The following is a 20,214-nucleotide window of genomic DNA, read 5'->3' as shown; positions in this document are numbered from 1 at the left end:
GATGCGGGACTCCATCCAGGGACTCCAGGATCATGACCTGAGCTGAAGGCAGTCGCTTAACCAACTGAGCCACCCAGGCGCCCCATCATCATTATTATTATTTTGCTTGTTTGTATAGTAGCAGAGGGAACCCGTTAGTATAGCTCTCTACTGGGAAACCCCCAGCAGTGTCTCACTCCGAGTACAATCCAGAGTCCCCACTGTGACCAGAGAGCCCAGTGCTGTGGCCCTCGTGTGTCTGGCCCCATTGCTTACGATCTCACTCCATTCCAGGCTCTTAGATCTACCCGTTTCTTGAGCACATTAGGTGCTCTTAATCTCAGGGCCTTTGTGTTTGCTTTCCATCTCCTGGAATATCTGCACATGTGTGTGTCATTTCCATCAGGGTTTTGCACATAAAAGTTACATCAGTTAGGCCTCCCTTGGCCCCTGTCTAAAATGTTAAACATCCCCCTTCCTGCCATGTCACAATCCCCTTTGTTGCTTTGTTGTCCCCTTAGCATTTATCTCAAACTAACATTCAGTATATTTTCCCCTTTTTCATTTTTTTAAAGATTTTATTTATCAGAAAGCACGTGCAAGGAGGGGGAGGGGCAGAGGGAGAGGGACAAGCAGGCTCCCCGCTGAGCACAGAGCAGCCGAGTGGGGCTCCATCCCAGGACACTGAGATCATGACCTGAGCCAAAGTCAGACGCTTAACCAGCTGAGCCACCCAGACGCCCCAACCCCTTTTTTTCATTCTATATCTCTTATTTAGCCTGTTTATAAAATTCTCCCTGAGTAGAATGCAGTCCCCACCAGGGCAGAGATTTTTTTTTTCTTTCTTGACTGCTTTCTTTTTGGCACCTAGAATGATGCCTCGTGCAGAGTTGATGTTCAACCTGTGTTCAGTGAATGAATGAGTTAACTGAGGCTTATGTGTGAGGCACCATAATTAATGCCATTTCAAGTATTTCATTTAGTTCTTACAGTGAGGTGAGATTGGTTCTATTTATTCTCATTTGGTAGATAATAAATAAAAATCCAGGGGGCTCCTGGGTGGCTCAGTCAGTTAAGCATCTGCCTTGGGCTTGGGTCCTGATCCCTGGGATTGAGCTCCACGTCGGGCTCCCTGCTCAGCAGGGAGCCTGTTTCTCCCTCTCCCTCTGCCTGCCAGTCCCCCTGCTTGTGCACGCTCTCTCTCTCTCTCTCTCTGTCTAAAATAAATAAATAAAATCTTTTAAAAAAATATCCATGAAACCCATGCCCTAATTAACTTGAGACTTAGAGAGTTGGTGAGTAACTCAGCCAAATTTACATAGCGGGTGAGAGAACAGAAAGTGAACTCTTGTGTGTGTGACCTCAGAGCTGGACTTTTTACATCCAACTGGTGAACCTCTATCCAATAGAAATTCACTTACGATTCTGTCTGCTGTTGAGGAACAGACTTTTTAAAGAATAAAAATGATAAAAGTTCACTAGCTTAGGAACACAAAGCATTGTATATATTGCTGGATAGAAAGTCAAAAGGCTGCAGTTACGTTTTTACATCATGGGTTTTGGGGGGGGCGGGCTGTGTGTCTTTTTATTTTATTTTTAGAACTTGTTTCCCATTTTTGTTGAGCTAGAACTGACATACAGCACCCTGTAAGTTTAAGGCATGCAGCATAATGACTTGACTTACCTGTATTGTGAAATGATCACCACAGTCAGGTTAACATCCCTCATCTCATATGGATATGGGAAAGAAAAAAAGGGGGGGGTTCTCCTTGTGATGAGAACTCTTAGGATCTACTTTCTCATACAATGTTTTTAAACGGGAGAAAAATGCTTGGAAATTCCAGAAAAAAATTGTAATAATAAAGTATATCACTGAAACTATAGTCCTGTGTACCAGTTGTAAGACATAGTAATATTTTATTCATAGAATTTACTAGACAAAAAGATAATTACCAAACTATATCATCATGAGAAAATCTGCTCTTCTGCTCATGTGTTTTCCCTCCTTTTCAGACCCTCCTCCCGTGCTTCGGGTGGACGACCGGCAGCGACTGGCCAGGGAGCGACGTGAGGAGCGCGAAAAGCAGCTAGGTATCCATCCCCAGCCTCAGCTCATCGTTCAGGGACGCTGTTGTTGAGGTGTTACTTTTCACCTCGAGGCTAGTGGACACTTACCATTGAGCACCCAGACATCACTATAATAACCACGCTCTCTGCCTTTATGAGTTGTACAGGTGGATGTGAAACAGAATTGAGTATGTGACAGACACATAGGACTAAATTTTAAGTAACAGGAAAGCCCAGCCCAGGATTAGGGTCATTTTCACTTCTTTTACTGTTTAATGTGGCACTGGAGAGAATGTATATATGACAGGCATGATGGCTCAGCTTATCTTTTACAGCTTAAAAACAAAACAAGGACAGTAAGCTTATGGTTCTCTTTTATGTGAACAGTCATAAGCATATACACTGCTAGGGCACGTCCTACTTTCCATGATAAAACCATGCTGCTGCTGAATTTATAGACAGATGCAACCAGCATGCTGCCAAGAAAAGTGCAAAACCTAGTGCTGAGCTGTCGGATTTTTCTTTGCTACCTAAGGTCTTTGTGAAAGGTTAGCAACTGTGGTATTGGCCGTACCATCACCTGGAGAGCTGTGTCCTGAGGACGACCTTACCGGGAAGCGAAGATCAAAGCACCACTGTCTTCTAGAACATTGAGCAAGGATGCTAGTGCTCACTCCTCCTTTACTTTGATGTCCATTTATGCCAAACTGCTAAAACAGGATACTCTCCTTAAGGACCTTGGAAAGATGAAATGTCCAGTTAGCATGTCTCAGTGTTCCCAGAATGTCTCTGTCATTTAAAACTAGGACTGACTGAGGTGGCCAGCATATTCCCAGGGGATGACCCATAACTTTTCTAGAGTTCCACCGCATTTTATAAGAATTCGTGTTTCAGTGGGAGAACCCAGCACCTATGCCCCATCTTTTGTTCTAGTCCACAACCCAAATTTGTGAAATTGACTGGAAGCTGGTTTTCAGAAGTCTGTTGCCATTACTTAATTCTTCCAACACAGGCCTTTTTCCCTCTCCTTTGCCATAATGGGCATGCGAGGTCAGTTCTTTTGCTGCCAAGGTCTTTTCCACACCAATTTCAACAACTTGGTGGAAGGGAATGAGCTCTGCCGCCTTTCTGTGCCTGGACTTACTGCCCAGGCTTGAAATTCCCTATGGCTGACAGGCTTCCTGCCCGCGGGTAGATTCCTGGCAGCAGGGCTCTCTGTGGCCATGAGGCTGATGCTTTTCCAGAAGCACTCTGCAGCCTGGCTATCTTCCTCCTGGGAGCTATGCCCACTGCTCCCTGATTCAGGTTGGTTTGACAAGTAGATCAGAACAGAGGAAAAGACAGAGCTACCCAAGCAGAAAGAGATTCCAGATAAGCAAAAAGAAGAAACTGCCCACTGCTCTGGGATGGCTGGTATTTGCACTGTCTTTGGATCTATCCAAGCATGAGCACTTGAGTTCTCTCCCCTCTCTGCCTCATCTGGTGGGTCAGGTCTTAACGCTATCCAATCTCCCCTTTGAGTTGCAACATGGATTCCTATCTGCTTGAGTAGAAGTAGCTCCAGAGCATCAGGAGACTCCTTTATGATTTATGTCCCATTGTGAATTAGCTTTTACACATTAACTCATACATACCTTCCTGTTTGGGTTTGTCTTTCAAAGCCAAGCACTATTTGGTGTTTTTTGTTTTTTGTTTTTGTGGAATGTATGAACATGCTGGTCAAACAAAAATGATTTCACTTCTTATTCTATGAAGTTATAAGACCTAGAGCTTTGAGCCTGCACAGTCTCCTGCAAGTTGCCTAGCTTTGTATGTTGAGTGGCTCGATTTTTGTCTTAAGGTGTAGCCCCATATTTTAATTCATATCCACAGGGCAGCACACAACTTACTAATTTTAAATTCGAAAACCGTGTTTGCCAGGTACAGTGTTCAAAAGATAGAGATTGAGACCCAACCTTCAAGGGCTAGCTGCAGAGTAGTGGGGAGGGAGATAAACTTACAGCAATTATAATATGAGGTGGTATTGAAAGGATGTGCACACGGGTCGGTGAGAACCCATAGAAGCACCTAACCAGCCTGCAGGAATCACGTGCCACTGGAGTTCCCCACTAGAGGATGTGGACCTGCTATCTAGGAGGATGGAAGAGACAGAGACTATAGAACAGTGACACAGGGATAGGTGGGAGAAGGCATTTGCTAAAGAGACTCATCATGCTCCGCGGATTATATTACATGGGTCAAAGTAATTTTCAGGTGATTGTATTATCCTGTTACTACACCTGGACTGTTTTAGTGAGCCAGCATATAATATACATAGTTTTTCTTCTTATCCCTGCCGTGTTAAATATCATGGTTTCCTTAATTCTGATCTTTTTTTGTTGTCAAAAATCACAGTTTTCATGAAATACATCAGTCCTAATTTTTATTTTTTATTTGCATTAATTGCATTTTCTTTTAAAAAAAATTTTTTTTAAAGATTTTATTTATTTATTTGAGACAGAGAGAATGAGAGAGAGAGAGCACATGAGAGGGGGGAGGGTCAGAGGGAGAAGCAGGCTCCTTGCTGAGCAGGGAGCCCGATGCGGGACTCGATCCAGGGACTCCAGGATCATGACCTGAGCCGAAGGCAGTCGCTTAACCAACTGAGCCACCCAGGCGCCCCTCTTTTTAAATTTTAAAGCAATGTCTTTTTGCCTAATTTTTTCCACTTAAGCCATCACAGCAGCAACTAAACATTGAGAGGCTCTCTTCAGTCTTCATAAACACATGAATAAACATACATGTAAGCACACATAAATATATTTGTAGAAGTGTTATCTAAAACCTAGCATCTAACTTAAATTGTGCCTTACAGTATATAAAGGTGATTTCTAAAAAAAATCGTTAGTACTAAAAATCAAAGGGCACACCTGAGCAACTACCCTTCAACTGTGCTTTGCAGAAACTATAATGGCAGTGGAATATTTAAAAAAGAAAGGGTGAGGGACTGTCACTTAGTAACAGCTCTCTGGACTGTGCTTTTTAAAAACAAAAACAGTTGGTAATACCAACTGCTACCAGGCTTTCAAACTTTAAAGCTTTTCAAGTAAAAAAAAAAAAGTCCATTCCATAAATTCCAACAAAGCAAAGTTTTAAATGATTGGCCATTGAGATTGGATTATTTACTGTTGGATGTAGGTTGAAATTGACATTGAAATAATTAAAAATTTTTGTTTTAATCCACAGTTTTGAAAAAGCAAGGTAGAGAGGGAGAATAAAGTTCTTTTTGTTTTGGGTGGGCATGTCATATTTGTACTATTTTGTAAACAGAAAGGACCTATTAATAACTTTCTGTGGGTTAAATCTCTGAGTCATGCTATAATGCTTTTATGGTAGGATTATGTCATGTGGCTTGTTCTTTCTACATTATCCTTCAATTTATCACATAAACCCAGGTATAATTCTTCATATTTGGGACTGTTCTGTCCATTTGGTTGAGCACACGTACTGTGAAAGCTTTATTTTTCTGTCTTAAAAGCTTTATACCTGAAGGAATCTCCCTAACCACTCTATTCCATCTGATTCTCTTCAGGCCATTCCTTCAAACTCTCTTCTCTTAACTTCTGTATCATTTTTCACCATCTCTCTTCCACGCTTTAATCTTTTTTCCTAAGGGAAAAAAAAATTCATTTGTTCTCATTGGTTTCGACTCTCCTTTTTTGATGAAATGGGTCCTACACATTCATTTGCTCATAAGGTAGTAGATGCTTCCCCATTATCTAAAAGTCAGCTTCTGTACAACTAACTTGCTCATCAACTTTCATTCCAAAACCGACTCCTCTGGGTAATTTTTGTGGCCCGATCAATTGCACCAGTATTTTTCTGGCCCCAAGAAGTAATTTCTTTCAGCTGTTTTTGGTACTTGTACTGTTGCTGGAGACACTGGCGTCTTTCTGACCACCAGTCTTAGCTGTTGGATCTTTTGCATTGTAAAACACTTTTTTCTCTTCCTTGGTGTCCCAGTACTGGGCCCTGACTAGTCTCCACCCTGGCCTATTGGGCCACTTGAAGTTACCAGTGGTGAGTCGGACTCAGCCTAGTCCTCAAGCTGGACCTTCAGCCATCTCTTGCCTAGTAGGTAGGTGGAAGTCGCCACATTCTCTCTGTCCCTCAGTCCAGTTAGTCATAAGAATAGCTGGCGCTATCTTCAAAATAAATCTCAGGTCCTGCCTTTAAATGTGCTGCCTATGCTATCCTCCTCGTCCAGGGCTTCATAAATTCAGGTCTTGGTCACCAGAACGATCTCACCGATGTACTGCATTTCTCCAGCTGTGTTGCAGTTGGTGCTGTTCCCTCTTCTGAAGCCCTTCCTAGTCTTCATGGCCTTTCCCCTTTTGGAAATTTGATCATGTTCTCGCTCTACAGTCTATTTTGCATAACATCGTATTTTAGCTCTCATTCTAATGCTGTTGTATGCTCTCCTGAACTTTTCCTAGTTGAATTTTATGTAACTTCTTGGTTCGTATGTTTTAAACTTTTAAAGGGTGTGACTGACTATAATTTGCTAATTCTTTGTATCCCAATACATGGCATGGTACTAATTATTAAACAGACATGTAAACATTTGCGGATATTCCTTACTCTGCGGTCTTTGATGAAATATTATTAATAATAATGGGCCAAACAACATTATACATTGCATTATCACATTTAGTAGCAAGTTAACACCATGGTTGTACTTTTTATTGTGTAGGCCTGCTATAATTGTTAATGTAATTTATTTTATAGAATGGCATTTATTTTATTTTTACACTGTGATAAGTTAGCTTAAGGAAGGAACTGAGAGGATGCCTGGGTGGCTCAGTCATTAAGCGTCTGCCTTGGGCTCAGGTCATGATCCCAGGGTCCTGGGATCGAGCCCCGCATCGGGCTCCCTGCTCGGCGGGGGGCCTGCTTCTCCCTCTCCCACTCTCCTTGCTTGTGTTCCCTCTCTCGCTGTGTCTCTTTCTGTCAAATAAATAAAATAAAATCTTAAAAAAAAAAAAGGAAGGAGCTGAGAGAATCTAGAAAGATGGAATAGATGGATTTTCTTTCAGCCAGAGCATATTTAAGCATATCTTTAATATGTCTTTGATACTACTCTCAACATCCAAGCATGTGTATATTTTTACTTACTTGTTTATTATTTGTCTGCCCCCACTGGGATATAAGCTCCACAAGAGAAAGTACTTGTGTCATTTTGTCATTTCTGTAGCGCAGTACCCATTAATTGTGCCTGGCCCATCGTCGATGTCTAACCATTGTTGTTGAACGTTAAATGAGTAGTAGTAATTCTATGCATGTTAATATAAGCAGAGATGAATGCAGCAGGTGTACAACAAATTTGTTAAGACATTACCAAATTATCAGATAATACCTGCCCTTGTAATAGTTCAGTCAAACAAGTCTTGGATTCTTATTCTTAACCATTGTCTCAGAGGAACAAGGTTACCAGGGTCGTCTATACAATAGTTGTGCCTTAAAACTGTTGGATTTTCATATGTGTTATAAAACGGATAGTCCTACAATATGTTGACAAATTCAAGAGAATATTTAAGGAATGTTCAGCAGGTGAATAGTCTTCTGTGCTTGGGGGGGATACAGTGTCCCCTTTTTAAAAATGATACAGATTAAATTTGAAGTATTGGCACGAATAGAGTCACATTCCCAACTGGGGCTTTCTGGGGTTCTGTGACATCTTGAAAGATTATCAGAGAATTGTATGATTGATTCGTATAGCTCGTGAAGGAAAATTTGAGTTTATAAAATCTATCCTTCTATTTATTCATAGGAGTTTTGTAGCTAAGTTCAAACTTGTGCAAGAGATCTGTCATATGTGTTAGAAATCACCAAGATAATATAAAAAGGATTTTGACCTTCAAACAAATGTCAATTAACTTATATTTGAGTTTCTTTCTGTGGGTAATTTTACCAGACTTCTTCACCCTTCCAGTCATAGCTTTTTTACCTTGCCTTTTTTTTTTTTCTTTTTTGAATCCCCTTAATCACGGTGTGTTGTCAACACAGGGACAGCGTTGTTAATCAGAGTGTGATCAAGAGATAAATGATCATTTCAGCCTGGCTTGAGTGTTCATCTTAAAAATGTTGATGGGGGACTAGGACTAATTAGTGAACAACCAATAATGCTGTACCGATTAAAGTCATAAGTGAAGCTGCCCGTGATCTCACATGTCACGTTATTCGATTAGCACAGCTGTTGGTTTTGACAAGACTATCCACAAAAAAAATATAAGCTTTGGGAAAGTAGTCTTTCTAAACCCAGTTGCTACTGGGTAGAAGTTTGACAGATGTGTGGTTAATCTTGGCATCTGGTCTGCTGAAGTTGTCACTTAATGAACGTAGAGTACAAAAGCCTTAAGGCTGTCAGGCAGGCTCTGAACAGCTAAGGGATCTGAGTACCCGGGAGTGGGAGGGATGCGGACGTTAGCGCATACCATAGCAGCTGTATCATGAGTCAAGCTCAGGACTGGCAAGAATAAATGCTTGTTGCGGGATGGATTTGGTAACTCAGAGGCTGAAGCTTTACCATAAAATGAATGAATCACTGTGACTAAGCAGCCATTATTTCTTTCTCTCAGATTGACTTTGCCTTTGAGGCTGAAGATGAAAAGATCTTAATCTCTGAAAAGTAAGGGTTCTTGGAAACAGATGATGATAAAGGCTAAGAGTGACCTTAGAGGATCAGGGACTTCACATCGGATGACCAACTTTCCCAAACTAGAGCAGCAGTTTAGTCTCTGGGAGGTGTTGCAAATCATGTCCTTCAACATAATGGCTCATTGTTTGCTTCCAGAAGCGCACAGTCCAGAGTTTGAATTCCAGTTCCACCACTGACTTATTGTGAGACATCAGGCAGGTTACATCACTTCTCTGTGTCTCAGACTTCTCATAATAAAGTGAGTTTAATAGCAGTGTCTACCTCATTGTGTGGCTGTGAAGATAATGCCTGCAATCACTTGGTGTCAGCACAAAGTGAGAACTGAAGACATCACGGCAATGATGGTGAAAAGATGAGGATGGCCGGCCACGTGACACCGCAGATACTGACTCACATGCCTGGGATTGGAGAACCCTAATGTTTCCGAGCTGGGGGAGACAGGGAGAGAGGGCTGTTTGTGTTTCCCGGTCCGGCAGAGCTCAGTAAAGCAGCCAGGTGAGGAGGATGGCAGCGTTTTTTAAGAAGTGAAAGTGGATTAGGGTTGAGGTCCTAACTTAAAGATTCCAAGGACCACCGTTGATTTGTGTGCTTTAGCAAAACTCCATTTACTGTAGCGGAGGCTGCACACTCCTTTAAGCCTGGCCCTGAAGACAGGAGTCCTGGGTAGTATTACTTTCTTGTATCGAAAGTCCGTCAGCCCATGTATGGGGAAGGCTCTTGGTCTTCCAAGGTATAAACTGCTATCTCAGCCCCTCAATCCCATTTGGCCACCTGCTGTGTGCAGGGAAGAAGGTGGAGTAGGAGGGCCCCTCGGGAGCAGGAGACAGTGTGGTGGGCATCCTGCAAGGTCACAGTTGTTACCAGGCAGTTCTCCAGTATCCTAGTCCAGCGAGAGGGGAGTGGAAGAAGAGTTTAAATGACTAGTTGAGAAAGCTTGGAATTAACAGTAAGGCCTAATGCAAGTCACTTGGCTTGCAAGTCACAATCTTTAGATTTACTTTAAAACTGGAAATGCAAGTAATCTTAATAATTGTTGAGATAAAGCATAAAGATGAAAATGTTAACAGTCAAAATAAAAACAAAAGGAAACCTAATTGTAATCCCACACACCTCCTCAAAGGTTTAAAAAAAAAAAAAAATTGAGTCCTGGAAGTTGATTGGAAAAGATCTTGGAGATCATTTCGTACATACCCTCTAATTTAGAGGTCAGATAGGTTGGCTCATTTCCCCAAGGTCACACAAAATTAGTAGCAGAACAAAATCCTGAACTCAGATATTTAGCACTTGTCATTTTCTGATTCTTCAGGATATTACTGGCTATGTTGTGTCCGGTATTACCAGTGACCAAATCCTTCCGTGTCTTAATATGAAACTGAGACAGCCGCTCTGTATGTTTCAGAGGCGAAGTGATAACGTTGTGCTACCCCTGAATGTCACATGTTTCTTTCCGTCACGTGGTGGTGACATGTGCACTCACACAGATGTAAGCTGGTTCAGAAGGACCGGGTGACTCCCAGGCACTAGATTGCTGATTGTGACTGGGAGTCACCCAGCCCACGGGTATTCTGTCCTACCTTGTTCTTCCCATTAGCTATGGCAGTAGGGCAGGAATTAGTCTGATTGTCGTCAAGACTCACTCCCGATAATTACCTACATTTACTGAGTTCCTACTGCGTACATGGCACTGGGCTGAGCACTCCCACCTAGACCCTTTCAGGAAGATGGCGCCATTGCAGTTTGAGGATGCGAGACCACACAAGGCACTTGCTTGCTCAGTGGCATGTAAATGGTAAGTGGCAGGCCTAAGGGTAGACTCTCGTTCCTGTGAAGCCTGAGGTGTGCTTTATCCACTACAATACCTTGCCTTTCATTTTAAATTCCTTTTAGTACAAGAGTCACTGTATGTTTCTAAATGGAGTCCAAATTGATAGTGGATTTCTCCTTTGTGTGGCACGGTCATACTGTGACAGTGTCCCCTTTGCATGGTACTGACATACTGTTTAGTGTCGTCAGAGTATAATCCTGGTGACAGCAGCTCAGGGATGGGACTGATTTATTGATGCCCAGTATTTCAGGGGCTACAGTGTGTTTTCATTTCATTTTATATTATGATCCCAGAGTCCAGGGAAACATGAAAACTTCACAAGAATAAGGTTAATAATACTCATTATGATTCTTTTTCATTCATTATGATTTCATTTCAAAGGAGAGACATGCTCTCCTTTTATAGAGCTGCATCTATGAAATGAGTGATCGTTAATGATTTAAATAAGAACAAACTGTTGTAATAGTCTGCTTGGGCTGCCTTAACAAATACCATAGACTGGGGGTTTTAAAAACCAGAGACTTACTTTCCCATCATTCTGGATACTGTAAAGTCCAAGATCAAGGTTCTGGCAGAGCTCACTTTCTGGTCAGACCTCTTTTCTGGCTTGCAGATGTGTGCTTTATTCTCACATGGTCTTTCCTCTGAGCATGAAGAAAGGGAGAGTGAGCTCTTTGGTGTCTCTTTTTATAAGGACACTAAGCCTATTGGATTAGGGCCTCACCCTTATGACCTCATTTAAACATGATTACCTCCTAAAGGCCCTGTCTCCCAATACAGTCACATTGAACATTAAAGCTTCAACATATGAATTTGGGGGGAGGAGGGGAGGGATACAGTTCAGTCCATAGCAGTTTGTTGATTATTTTCTTGTGTTCAAAACTCTTATTTCTGAATGAGAAAATATAAGACTTTGACATTACGTATCATCCATAGGGAATATTTTAAATAACTAAACCTCTTAGAATAAACTAACTTTCAGTTCTTATTAAATAATTGAAATATTTTGTGTATTACCCTTCAATTTAAAAGAGCACATGGTCCAGGATCTGCACTTGGTAATAATCCTAGCAGTCACCAGCATACTCTGCAATCACATGAGAAGTGTTGTTTGCTGTTTCACCGTTGTTTGCCTAATCTCTGTAAAAGTGTTTAAGGGCGCTGCAATAGGATATCCACTTCCTGGTAGAAAATTGAAGTAGAACTCAATTAGAGCTTGATGGATAAAGAAATATTATTCCTTTAAAAGATTATTTGAGATAAAATTTATTATTATTATTATTATAATTATAACATCTAGGCCTGTTGTGATTTATAGCACAACCTTAAGAACACCTTTAATTTTCAGAATTGAAATCACAATGATGATGACAATGAAAAATTTGGCAGTAATAGCTAATATTTACTGAATGTTTAGTAAGTGCAGAGAACTGTTCTAAAACTGTATTAAGCATAATTCTTCTTCTACTCCTCACAGTGAACCTATGAGGAAGGTCCTATATTTATTCACGATTTACCCTGACAGAATGAGGCATTGGGAGGTTAAGTAACTTGCCCAAGACCACACCCTTAGGGTGAATGAATCAAGAAGTAGTTCCCAATGAACAGGAAGTAATTATTAAGACCCCTGGATATGTTCTAGTTACGAAAAGCACTGTGGTGAGTGGGGGCGGGGGGGAGGAGGGAGAGCAACGAAAACCTTTGCTACCTAGAAATCAGAATAGAAGAAATGAAGTCTGGTAGATGTCATAAGAGCAGCATTGACCCCCCGGAAGAGTCAAAACTCCTGAAGACCTTGAGGGCAGTGTTCCTCCAAATGCCATCATAGACTGCTTGGGACCACCCCGAATCACCTGGGAGGTTTGTTCAAAATTCAGATTCCTGGGCCCCATTCTAGAATTGGTAAATCTGAATATGAGGGTTAGAGCCCAGGAATTTGCATTTTAACTAGTACTCTCCCCCTACACACCCCCCAATATGATTCTGAAATATATTGTAAGACCACTGCCTTAAAGGATGGATCAGTTTGGATAAACGATGGCAACTTTCTCAACAGAGCGACGATAGGAGCAAAGAGATGGAAGAAGCATGGGTTGTTTGGGAGGGGCAGTGAGGAAATAGGTCTAATTAGAATTAAGAGGCCATTTTGGAGAGCAATGCAGAATAAGGCCACAGAAGGGTATTAAGGCCAAGTTTAGGGAGGACTTTAGAAATCAGTGGAGTTTCCGTTTAATGAGAAAATAATCTCAAATATTCATGAGCAAAAAAGTAGCCTGATGAAAACCATTATTTAAGGAAAATTAATCTGTGAACTGATGAACTCTAATTTTACAAATTTACCTTTGAAAAAATAGTTTCTTAATATTCCATAAACAGGGCGCCTGGGTGGCTCAGTTGGTTAAGCGACTGCCTTCAGCTCAGGTCATGATCCTGGAGTCCCGGGATCGAGTTCCGCATCGGGCTCCCTGCTCAGCAGGGAGTCTGCTTCTCCCTCTGACCCTCCCCCCCTCATGCTCGCTCTATCTCATTCTCTCTCTCAAATAAATAAATAAAATCTTTTAAAAAAAAATATTCCATAAATATTTTTTTTTCTTATTTTGTCTTTTGGCTTCTGAGATATCTTACAGGAAAAGAAAATATTACATTGTAAATGTCCTCAAACACTCTGAATTTTTCCTCAACATGGGGTATAAAAGTCAGAGACTATGTAGTTGGAAAGCTAAGAGTTAAGGAATAGATATTCTGCCTGTCTCCAGGTTTCAGGGTACAAATCCATTTCTTTTTTCTGCCTGGGATCCTCATCCATTGTCAGTGGAGTATAAATTGGTGTGACCTCTGCAGAGGATAGTATGACAATAGCTATCAAAATTTGAAGTGTGTATTCCCTTTGATTCAGCAATTCTAATTCTACATGGATATGTTCACGTATCCAGAGATGGTTATGATAGTACAATGTCACCCCAGGTCTGAATTGGTAAAATTCTGAAAACTTAGATAATCTATCAATAAGTATCTGGTTATATAAAATAAGGTATGTAGGGGTGCCTGGGTGGCTCAGTTGGTTAAGTGGCTGCCTTCAGCTCAAGTCATGATCTCAGGGTCCTGGGATCGAGCCCACATCAGGCTCCTTGCTGGGAGGAGGGAGCCTACTTCTGCTCTGCCTGCCATTCCCCTTGCTTGTGCTTGCTTTCTGTCTCTCTGGCTCTCTCTCTGTCAAATAAATAAATAAAATCTTAAAAAAAAATAAAATAAAATAAGATATGGACAAGGGAATATTATATAACCATTAAAAAGGTTGTTGGAGTCATGTTTTATGTGTTGATATGCAAAGATGTCTAAGATATATTTTCAGTGAAAAAAGCAAGACACCGAGCAGAAGGTGTACTATGCTATGGTATATATGGATTTTTACTTTTTTTTTTTTTCTTTTACATTTGTACAGAAGGTAAAAGTGGAATACAAGACGGCCTGGGGTTAGAGAAAGACCTTCATTTTGCCTTTTAATATTTTGTACTGTTTAAGCTTGACAGAAGTCTGTCACTGTAAATCCATCTTTTTAAATGAACTAAAATATGTAGTATCATTGAAAGCCTGTTGAAGGTATTCCCACACAGGAAACCAGAAGATATTACATGCACAAGTGTGTGTGATCACAGTCAATTCACCTTTAAAACTTGTTAGAATTATGTTCCCCATCTGTTACTTTCAGTGTGTCTTCTCATAGTGTTTTTATTTATTCACTCGGCAGTCTTTATTGAACATATTCTATGTGCTTTTGCTTAAAGTAAATTTTCAATTGGGCCTGAGAATTTCTTTAGAACCGTGGGCTTTCAAACTTGGAAGAAATCTTGAAAATCAATTTCCACATCTTTTAGGCAAGAGAAAACTAAAATTCAAATGAATGTGTCTTAAGATCTCACCACCCATTAGTGGCAGGGCTGCTGGGAAAACCCAGTTCTCTCTGCCACCACCCTGAGTGATGTCACAAGACAAACTCATCTTGGATTCTCCGTCTTTTTACCCAAGTAAAGTCAATTCAGATTGCTTTCAGTAGACTTGTCTCCTTAAATGGACAGCTTTGGAAAGGTTTAATGATAGCAGAAATGCAGAATCTTTAATAGTAAACCTTTAGAGGAAATTGAAATGTTCTGAATTTTCATTTTTTTTCTCTTAAAAAATAACATTTTAACTTATACGCCATGTATTATCCTCAAGGTTTATGCTTTAAATTTTGTTTGGACACTTTTGCCAACAGTGTTAATAGCTCATATTAAAGATCTGTTTAGGGTGCCTGGATAGCTCAGTTGGTTAAGCGACTGCCTTCAGCTCAGGTCATGATCCCGGAATCCTGGGATCGAGTCCCACATCGGGCTCCCGGCTCGGCGGGGAGCCTGCTTCTTCCTCTGGCTCTCTCCCCTCTCATGCTATTTCTCTCTCTTTCAAATAAATAAATAAAATCTTTAAAAAAAATTAAAAAAAAAAGAAAATAAATAAAGATCTGTTTAGTTATCACGGGTCAAGGAAGCATCGTACTAAAAAAAAAGAGTTTTGTTGGGTATGTATTCCCCTAAAATGAGGAAGAACCATGTATATGTAATGGAGAAAAGAAGCACTCCATCCCTGAATTTTCTGAATTGTGTATTTTCATTCCACCTGTGATATTAATAGTCAGATTTATCTAACCAGAGTCTGAGCTCTTCAGACACAAGAACTGCTTCTTTAGTCTCTCACATGACTTAGCTGATTCGGTGTGATAAATCTGTAAGGCATTTAATACAATCTTTTAGCAACTATCAATTCTGGGGATTTTCTCCCAAATTCTTTTAATACTTTCAGAGAACCAGTGCTATGTCGAAACAACTGTAGTCTCAGGCTTTTGACGGGGAGGATAAAAGAGAGACGAACAGTACTGTTGGTTTTGAGGGCATCGTATCAGGATAACACACCAAACTAGAGGACTGTAGGGATTCCCAAAGAATGGAATTCAGTGCCTCTTCTTCGACCTCATTGTTAGCATATTAAAATTATGCTAGAAATTAACAGTGGTGGGCGCCTGGGTGGCTCAGTTGGTTAAACGACTGCCCTCGGCTCAGGTCATGATCCTGGAGTCCCGGGATCGAGTCCCGCATCGGGCTCCCTGCTCAGCAGGGAGTCTGCTTCTCCCTCTGACCCTCCCCCCTCTCATGTGCTCTCTGTCTCTCTCATTCTCTCTCTCTCAAATAAATAAATAAAATCTTTAAAAAAAAAAAAAACTTAACAGTGGTATTTTTTCCTCAAAACTGAAAAACAAATCTTGAAAATCAATTTCCACGTCTTTTAGGCCAGGCCTGGTAAATACAAAACCAAAGAACCCATATTTGTTCATTGTGGGCCATTGATACAGTCCTACCTATGCAACTTTTCATGTTTTTCTGTTAAGAGCGAGTGCGTGCAAGCAGGGTGGGGCGCGGCACAGGGAGAGGGAGAACCTTAAGCAGGCTCCAGGCCCAGTGCAGAACCCAGGGGGCGGGCTCCATCTCATGGCCCTGAGATCATCCCTGAGCCAAAATCAAGAGCCTGACTTTTAACCAACTGAGCCACCCAGGCACCCCAGTACCTATTCAAGTTCTGAACCTGCCTGTGCTTGATTTCCCTTGTTTTTTCCTCCTGAAGCTGCAAGAGAAATAATCTGGTTAGAACGGGAAGAGCGAGCCCGGCTGCACTATGAAAAGCATCTGGAAGAGCGGAAGAAGAAACTGGAAGAACAGAGGCTGAAGGAGGAGCGGAGGAGGGCTGCTGTGGAGGAAAAACGGAGGCAGAGGCTGGAGGAGGACAAAGTAAGAGGCCGCCCTGGGCAGTAAATGGGAGGTTTGTCTACTTCAGAAATGCAACACATTTACAGTGAAACCTTCCATTAAGGTGCTAGGCTGCCTAGCAACATTAAGTAATCCGTTTTATAGATAGATAGCCGCAGCTTCTAGGGAGGTTGGGGTATGGAGGGCAGGTAGCGAATGGTGTGGTTGTTAAAATTGTTTCCCTAAAAACTTTAAAAGCCCAGGTCTCTGGTCTGGAGCTGTAACTTACTTATGTTCCGTTCATCTGTGTGAAAAGTATCGTGATGACTCCCAAGTAATTGGGTTTTTCTGGGGCTTTATCGCTTAACATTTTCACATGGATTGTCTCATTTAACGTGTACACAACCCCTAAGTGTTTATATATCAGTTTCTGCAAAAAAGAACATGTAGACTCAGAATGAGTAAGTCACAGCTCAGTAAGTCATGGAATCAGGATTACCCACCTGCTCAGATACTAAATTCCATTGTTCTTTAAGATACAGTACCACATTTGTTTAGCATCTGCTCAAGCTAAGACCTGCACCACCATGCTTTTGTGAATTGATGAAAGTACCACGTTCCTGGTAATAATAACAAGGGTTGCTTATTTAAGTACCTGTCGTTCACCAGGGGCTTTATCAACGGGGACTTAATGATTTCAGTAACCCTCCCAGGCTGACGTGTAAACGTTAGGAGGTAGGCGTACTAAGGTAAAAATCTCAGTAGTGCCTTTACTCCATTCTGCCTTCAGTTGAAGAAGCCTCGGACAACCAGGTTGAATCTAATCATCCGTTCCTCTGTTCCATTTAAGGAACGCCATGAAGCTGTTGTACGACGGACGATGGAAAGGAGTCAGAAGCCAAAACAGAAGCATAACCGGTGGTCATGGGGAGGCCCTCTCCATGGGAGCCCCAGCATCCACAGTGCAGGTAAACAAGCCGTGATGGCTTTCGAAAATCACTACTTTTTTCCTGGACAGCAAAAGGGCAGTTGCTTCTTTCTTCTAAGCATGTGTTTCCAAAACAAAAATCATGGGCTGAAATAATTAAACTATAAATGATGCTCCTACTGTTTGAGGATAAGAGGGTGATCGAGGTAAGGAGGTAAGGTTCTCTCCCTTAACACAGGCTGCTTTTCTCTTTTGTTACACAATTCCCTCAAAGAGATAGAAATCTATGCAGTGTTTCTAAATAAACATGCAGTTTGCACGCTACATTATTTTAAGTAATCATTTGCATTAAGATTTCAGGATGATGGAAGAAGTTAACCGATTTTATCATCTTCTCTGGAAGAATCATAGCAGTATTGACTGATCGAAATCAATACCATGAGCTTGCGTATTCGGACCGTAAAGCGTGTGCAGGGTTAATGCTCTGCAGGAGAAAGCGCAGGTTCTGAACCTAGAGCCAGCGAATGTCGCAGCCATTCCCTCGTTCTTGAATGGACATAAAACCTACTGAAATTTGGACCTAATGAGAGGCTTTATTTTTGTACTGTAAATTCAATACACTTTGAATTTTATATAGTGTGTCAGTTCTTTTTCGTCTGTGTGAGTCTAATAACGTTTTTTATTATTATTATTTATTTTGAAAAATCATTGTCTTACATTCTGTCCCCAGGTGGTTTTGTTGAATCATCATTCACCTTTCTCGATTTAGCAGGCCTGGACCACCACCTCACAACTCTTGGTGGTACTAGAAAAGCTGGTACAGACATCCCTATGGTTGCTGATTGCCTGACCTGTAGCTAGCACCTCCGACCTAGGGCCGGTCCATCAGTAGCTGAACCATCACCACCTTAGGCATAATGCATGCTTACTATCCCATTGCATAGACCTAGATCTGGGATGTGGCACAGTGTTTCTTAAGTGCGACAATACAACTCCGGTGGCTGGAAGGTGTTGAAATAATGCAATGACGTGATGTGTTTACTTTCTAAGTGATGATTTTGGATAAAACCTTTAAAAAGTGCTTTTTTAGTTAATAAATTACCTAGGTTCAAAGTACATCCAGTTTGCTCTCCCCTACCCCACCCCATCCCCACCCCTGTCTGTTTTCTGCTCTTAGTTTTAATCTAGAACACCATGGATTATTGTTTGCTCTACTCTTTCATTCCTAACATTCAGTGTGCCCAGTAGAAGCTCTTTATTTTAAAAATTCTAAAAGCATATTATCACAACTTACTCTCCTCTGATGTTGAACAGTATTTGAAAGTACTCTTTTTGTTTTTTCCCTTGGCTCTTAGTGACCCAGTGGTACTTGGTGGGGGCACGTGGCAAATCTGTAATCATAAGGCTTATTTATGTGTGATATTTTATTCTCGGGGCAGTTTTACATATACGCTCCGTACAGGAAAAGCTGACGTGGTACATATCTTTATAACCTTATTTTATTGCTTCCACATTCAAAGTTTAGTATATGGCCTTTATTTCTGCCACTCGGAGCATGAGAAGCTAGTGCTATATTTGTTAGCTCTTGGATAATACCCATTTTTATAAGGGCTGTGAATTAGAAAAAAATTGCTGTTATACAAGAACAGAGAAGTTGGAAAGTAACTGGACTTTGCCAAAATTCTCAAAGGTCGCAGTGATCTGCTGTGATCTAAAGAGCAATGACCTGGCCTTACTCATTTATAAAAATGCCTCACTCAGTATGGGCACTCAGTGTTTGCTGATCAAAAAACAGATCTTAGAAATTAAATTTAATCCAGATTAAATCAGTGTGATGCCTTACTGCTCACACATCAACTAGCACTTGTTTGGAAATTTTTTTAAACGGATTCTTCCTAAATCCTTTTGTGAATTTGTACTTTGTTCAGCAAGAAAAAGAAACGATTAAAAATGGTCTTATTATATTAAGTAATAGAATAAATACACGTTATACTTCCATCATTTTCACCATGCAGAGTAGGCCTGCATGGAGACACGATGTCCCCCAACTGAAGCTTAACATACAAAAACAAGATCAGAAAATGTATTGCTGTCAATCATCCAGAAATGGCTTTTGTTATCCTTCCTTGTGTCCCCTGGACCTTACATTTCATCATTAAGATGTTCCTTTTGATATTTTATCCTAAATCTTCAGGATTACCCCAAGAGCCTATCAGTTAAGGGTTAACTGACGTCACAGGCTTGATGTCTGGGTTTGTTTGTTTTATAATGAGTTGCTTCAACCATACAAATGGTAGAAATAGGAATGTCTGATGTTGGTAGAAGACTTGTTTATCCCCCATACGCTGTAAATAATGGCCAAAAATGGTTATTCTATGGAGGGACGTTTACTATAAAATTTTTGACTACCAGTGTTACTTAGACCGATGGGAACTGGGTTTTAAAGGCATCTACCACAAGGATTATTTTTTGTTTTTAGTTTTAGAAGAAGCTAACAATAGAAAACAAAATATGGCAAAACCCTTTTAACTTTGGTCGTAGGTCAGAACCTCCACTTGCCCTCCTAAAGAAATATAATGAGATTTTTAGACTTTTATTCTTTGCAGATTTATTCAGGGAACATGATCTATTCTAATGAGCCTGGTTACAGCTTGGTTCCACCGTACAGACAGCAAACTAATGGAGCTAGTTTTTGCCGTGTATCTTCTCGCTGAACTTTAAGAATTACTATGAAATTACTCACCTACAGGAATTATTTAAGTTATTATTAATAAACTTAAAGAATTCTGATGTTCTTTCTATTGCCGTCAGTTTTGTTGGGCAAATTTGTGGGCCGATTCTATATTTGTAAACCACCCAAAACTCAGTGTTATAGGCAGAGGTGTGGTAGTTCGTAGACTTTTTAAAAGGAAATTCTACAGTGGCCATCCGTTCCACACCTAGT

At 40.9% G+C, this 20,214-nt stretch overlaps 1 protein-coding gene across 4 annotated transcripts in view; it reads left to right on the top strand.

The window, feature by feature from the left end:
• MAP7 (microtubule associated protein 7) overlaps positions 1-20,214 on the top strand; it is a 169,476-nt gene that overhangs the window by 112,038 nt on the left and 37,224 nt on the right. For all 4 annotated transcript variants that reach the window (XM_034990751.1, XM_034990752.1, XM_034990753.1 and 1 more), the window contains 3 exons: positions 1,993-2,070; positions 16,221-16,384; positions 17,193-17,310. In XM_034990751.1, the coding sequence (XP_034846642.1) occupies positions 17,223-17,310 (88 nt within the window). In that variant the 5' untranslated portion in view covers positions 1,993-2,070; positions 16,221-16,384; positions 17,193-17,222. The remainder of the gene's footprint in view (positions 1-1,992; positions 2,071-16,220; positions 16,385-17,192; positions 17,311-20,214) is intronic.

Source organism: Mirounga leonina, unplaced genomic scaffold (assembly GCF_011800145.1).
Source record: "Mirounga leonina isolate KUSES-001 unplaced genomic scaffold, KU_Mleo_1.0 Mir_53, whole genome shotgun sequence".
NCBI lineage: Eukaryota > Metazoa > Chordata > Mammalia > Carnivora > Phocidae > Mirounga > Mirounga leonina.
Note: the sequence above shows the minus strand (reverse complement) of the source record. Positions and strands in the feature narration are given on the sequence as shown.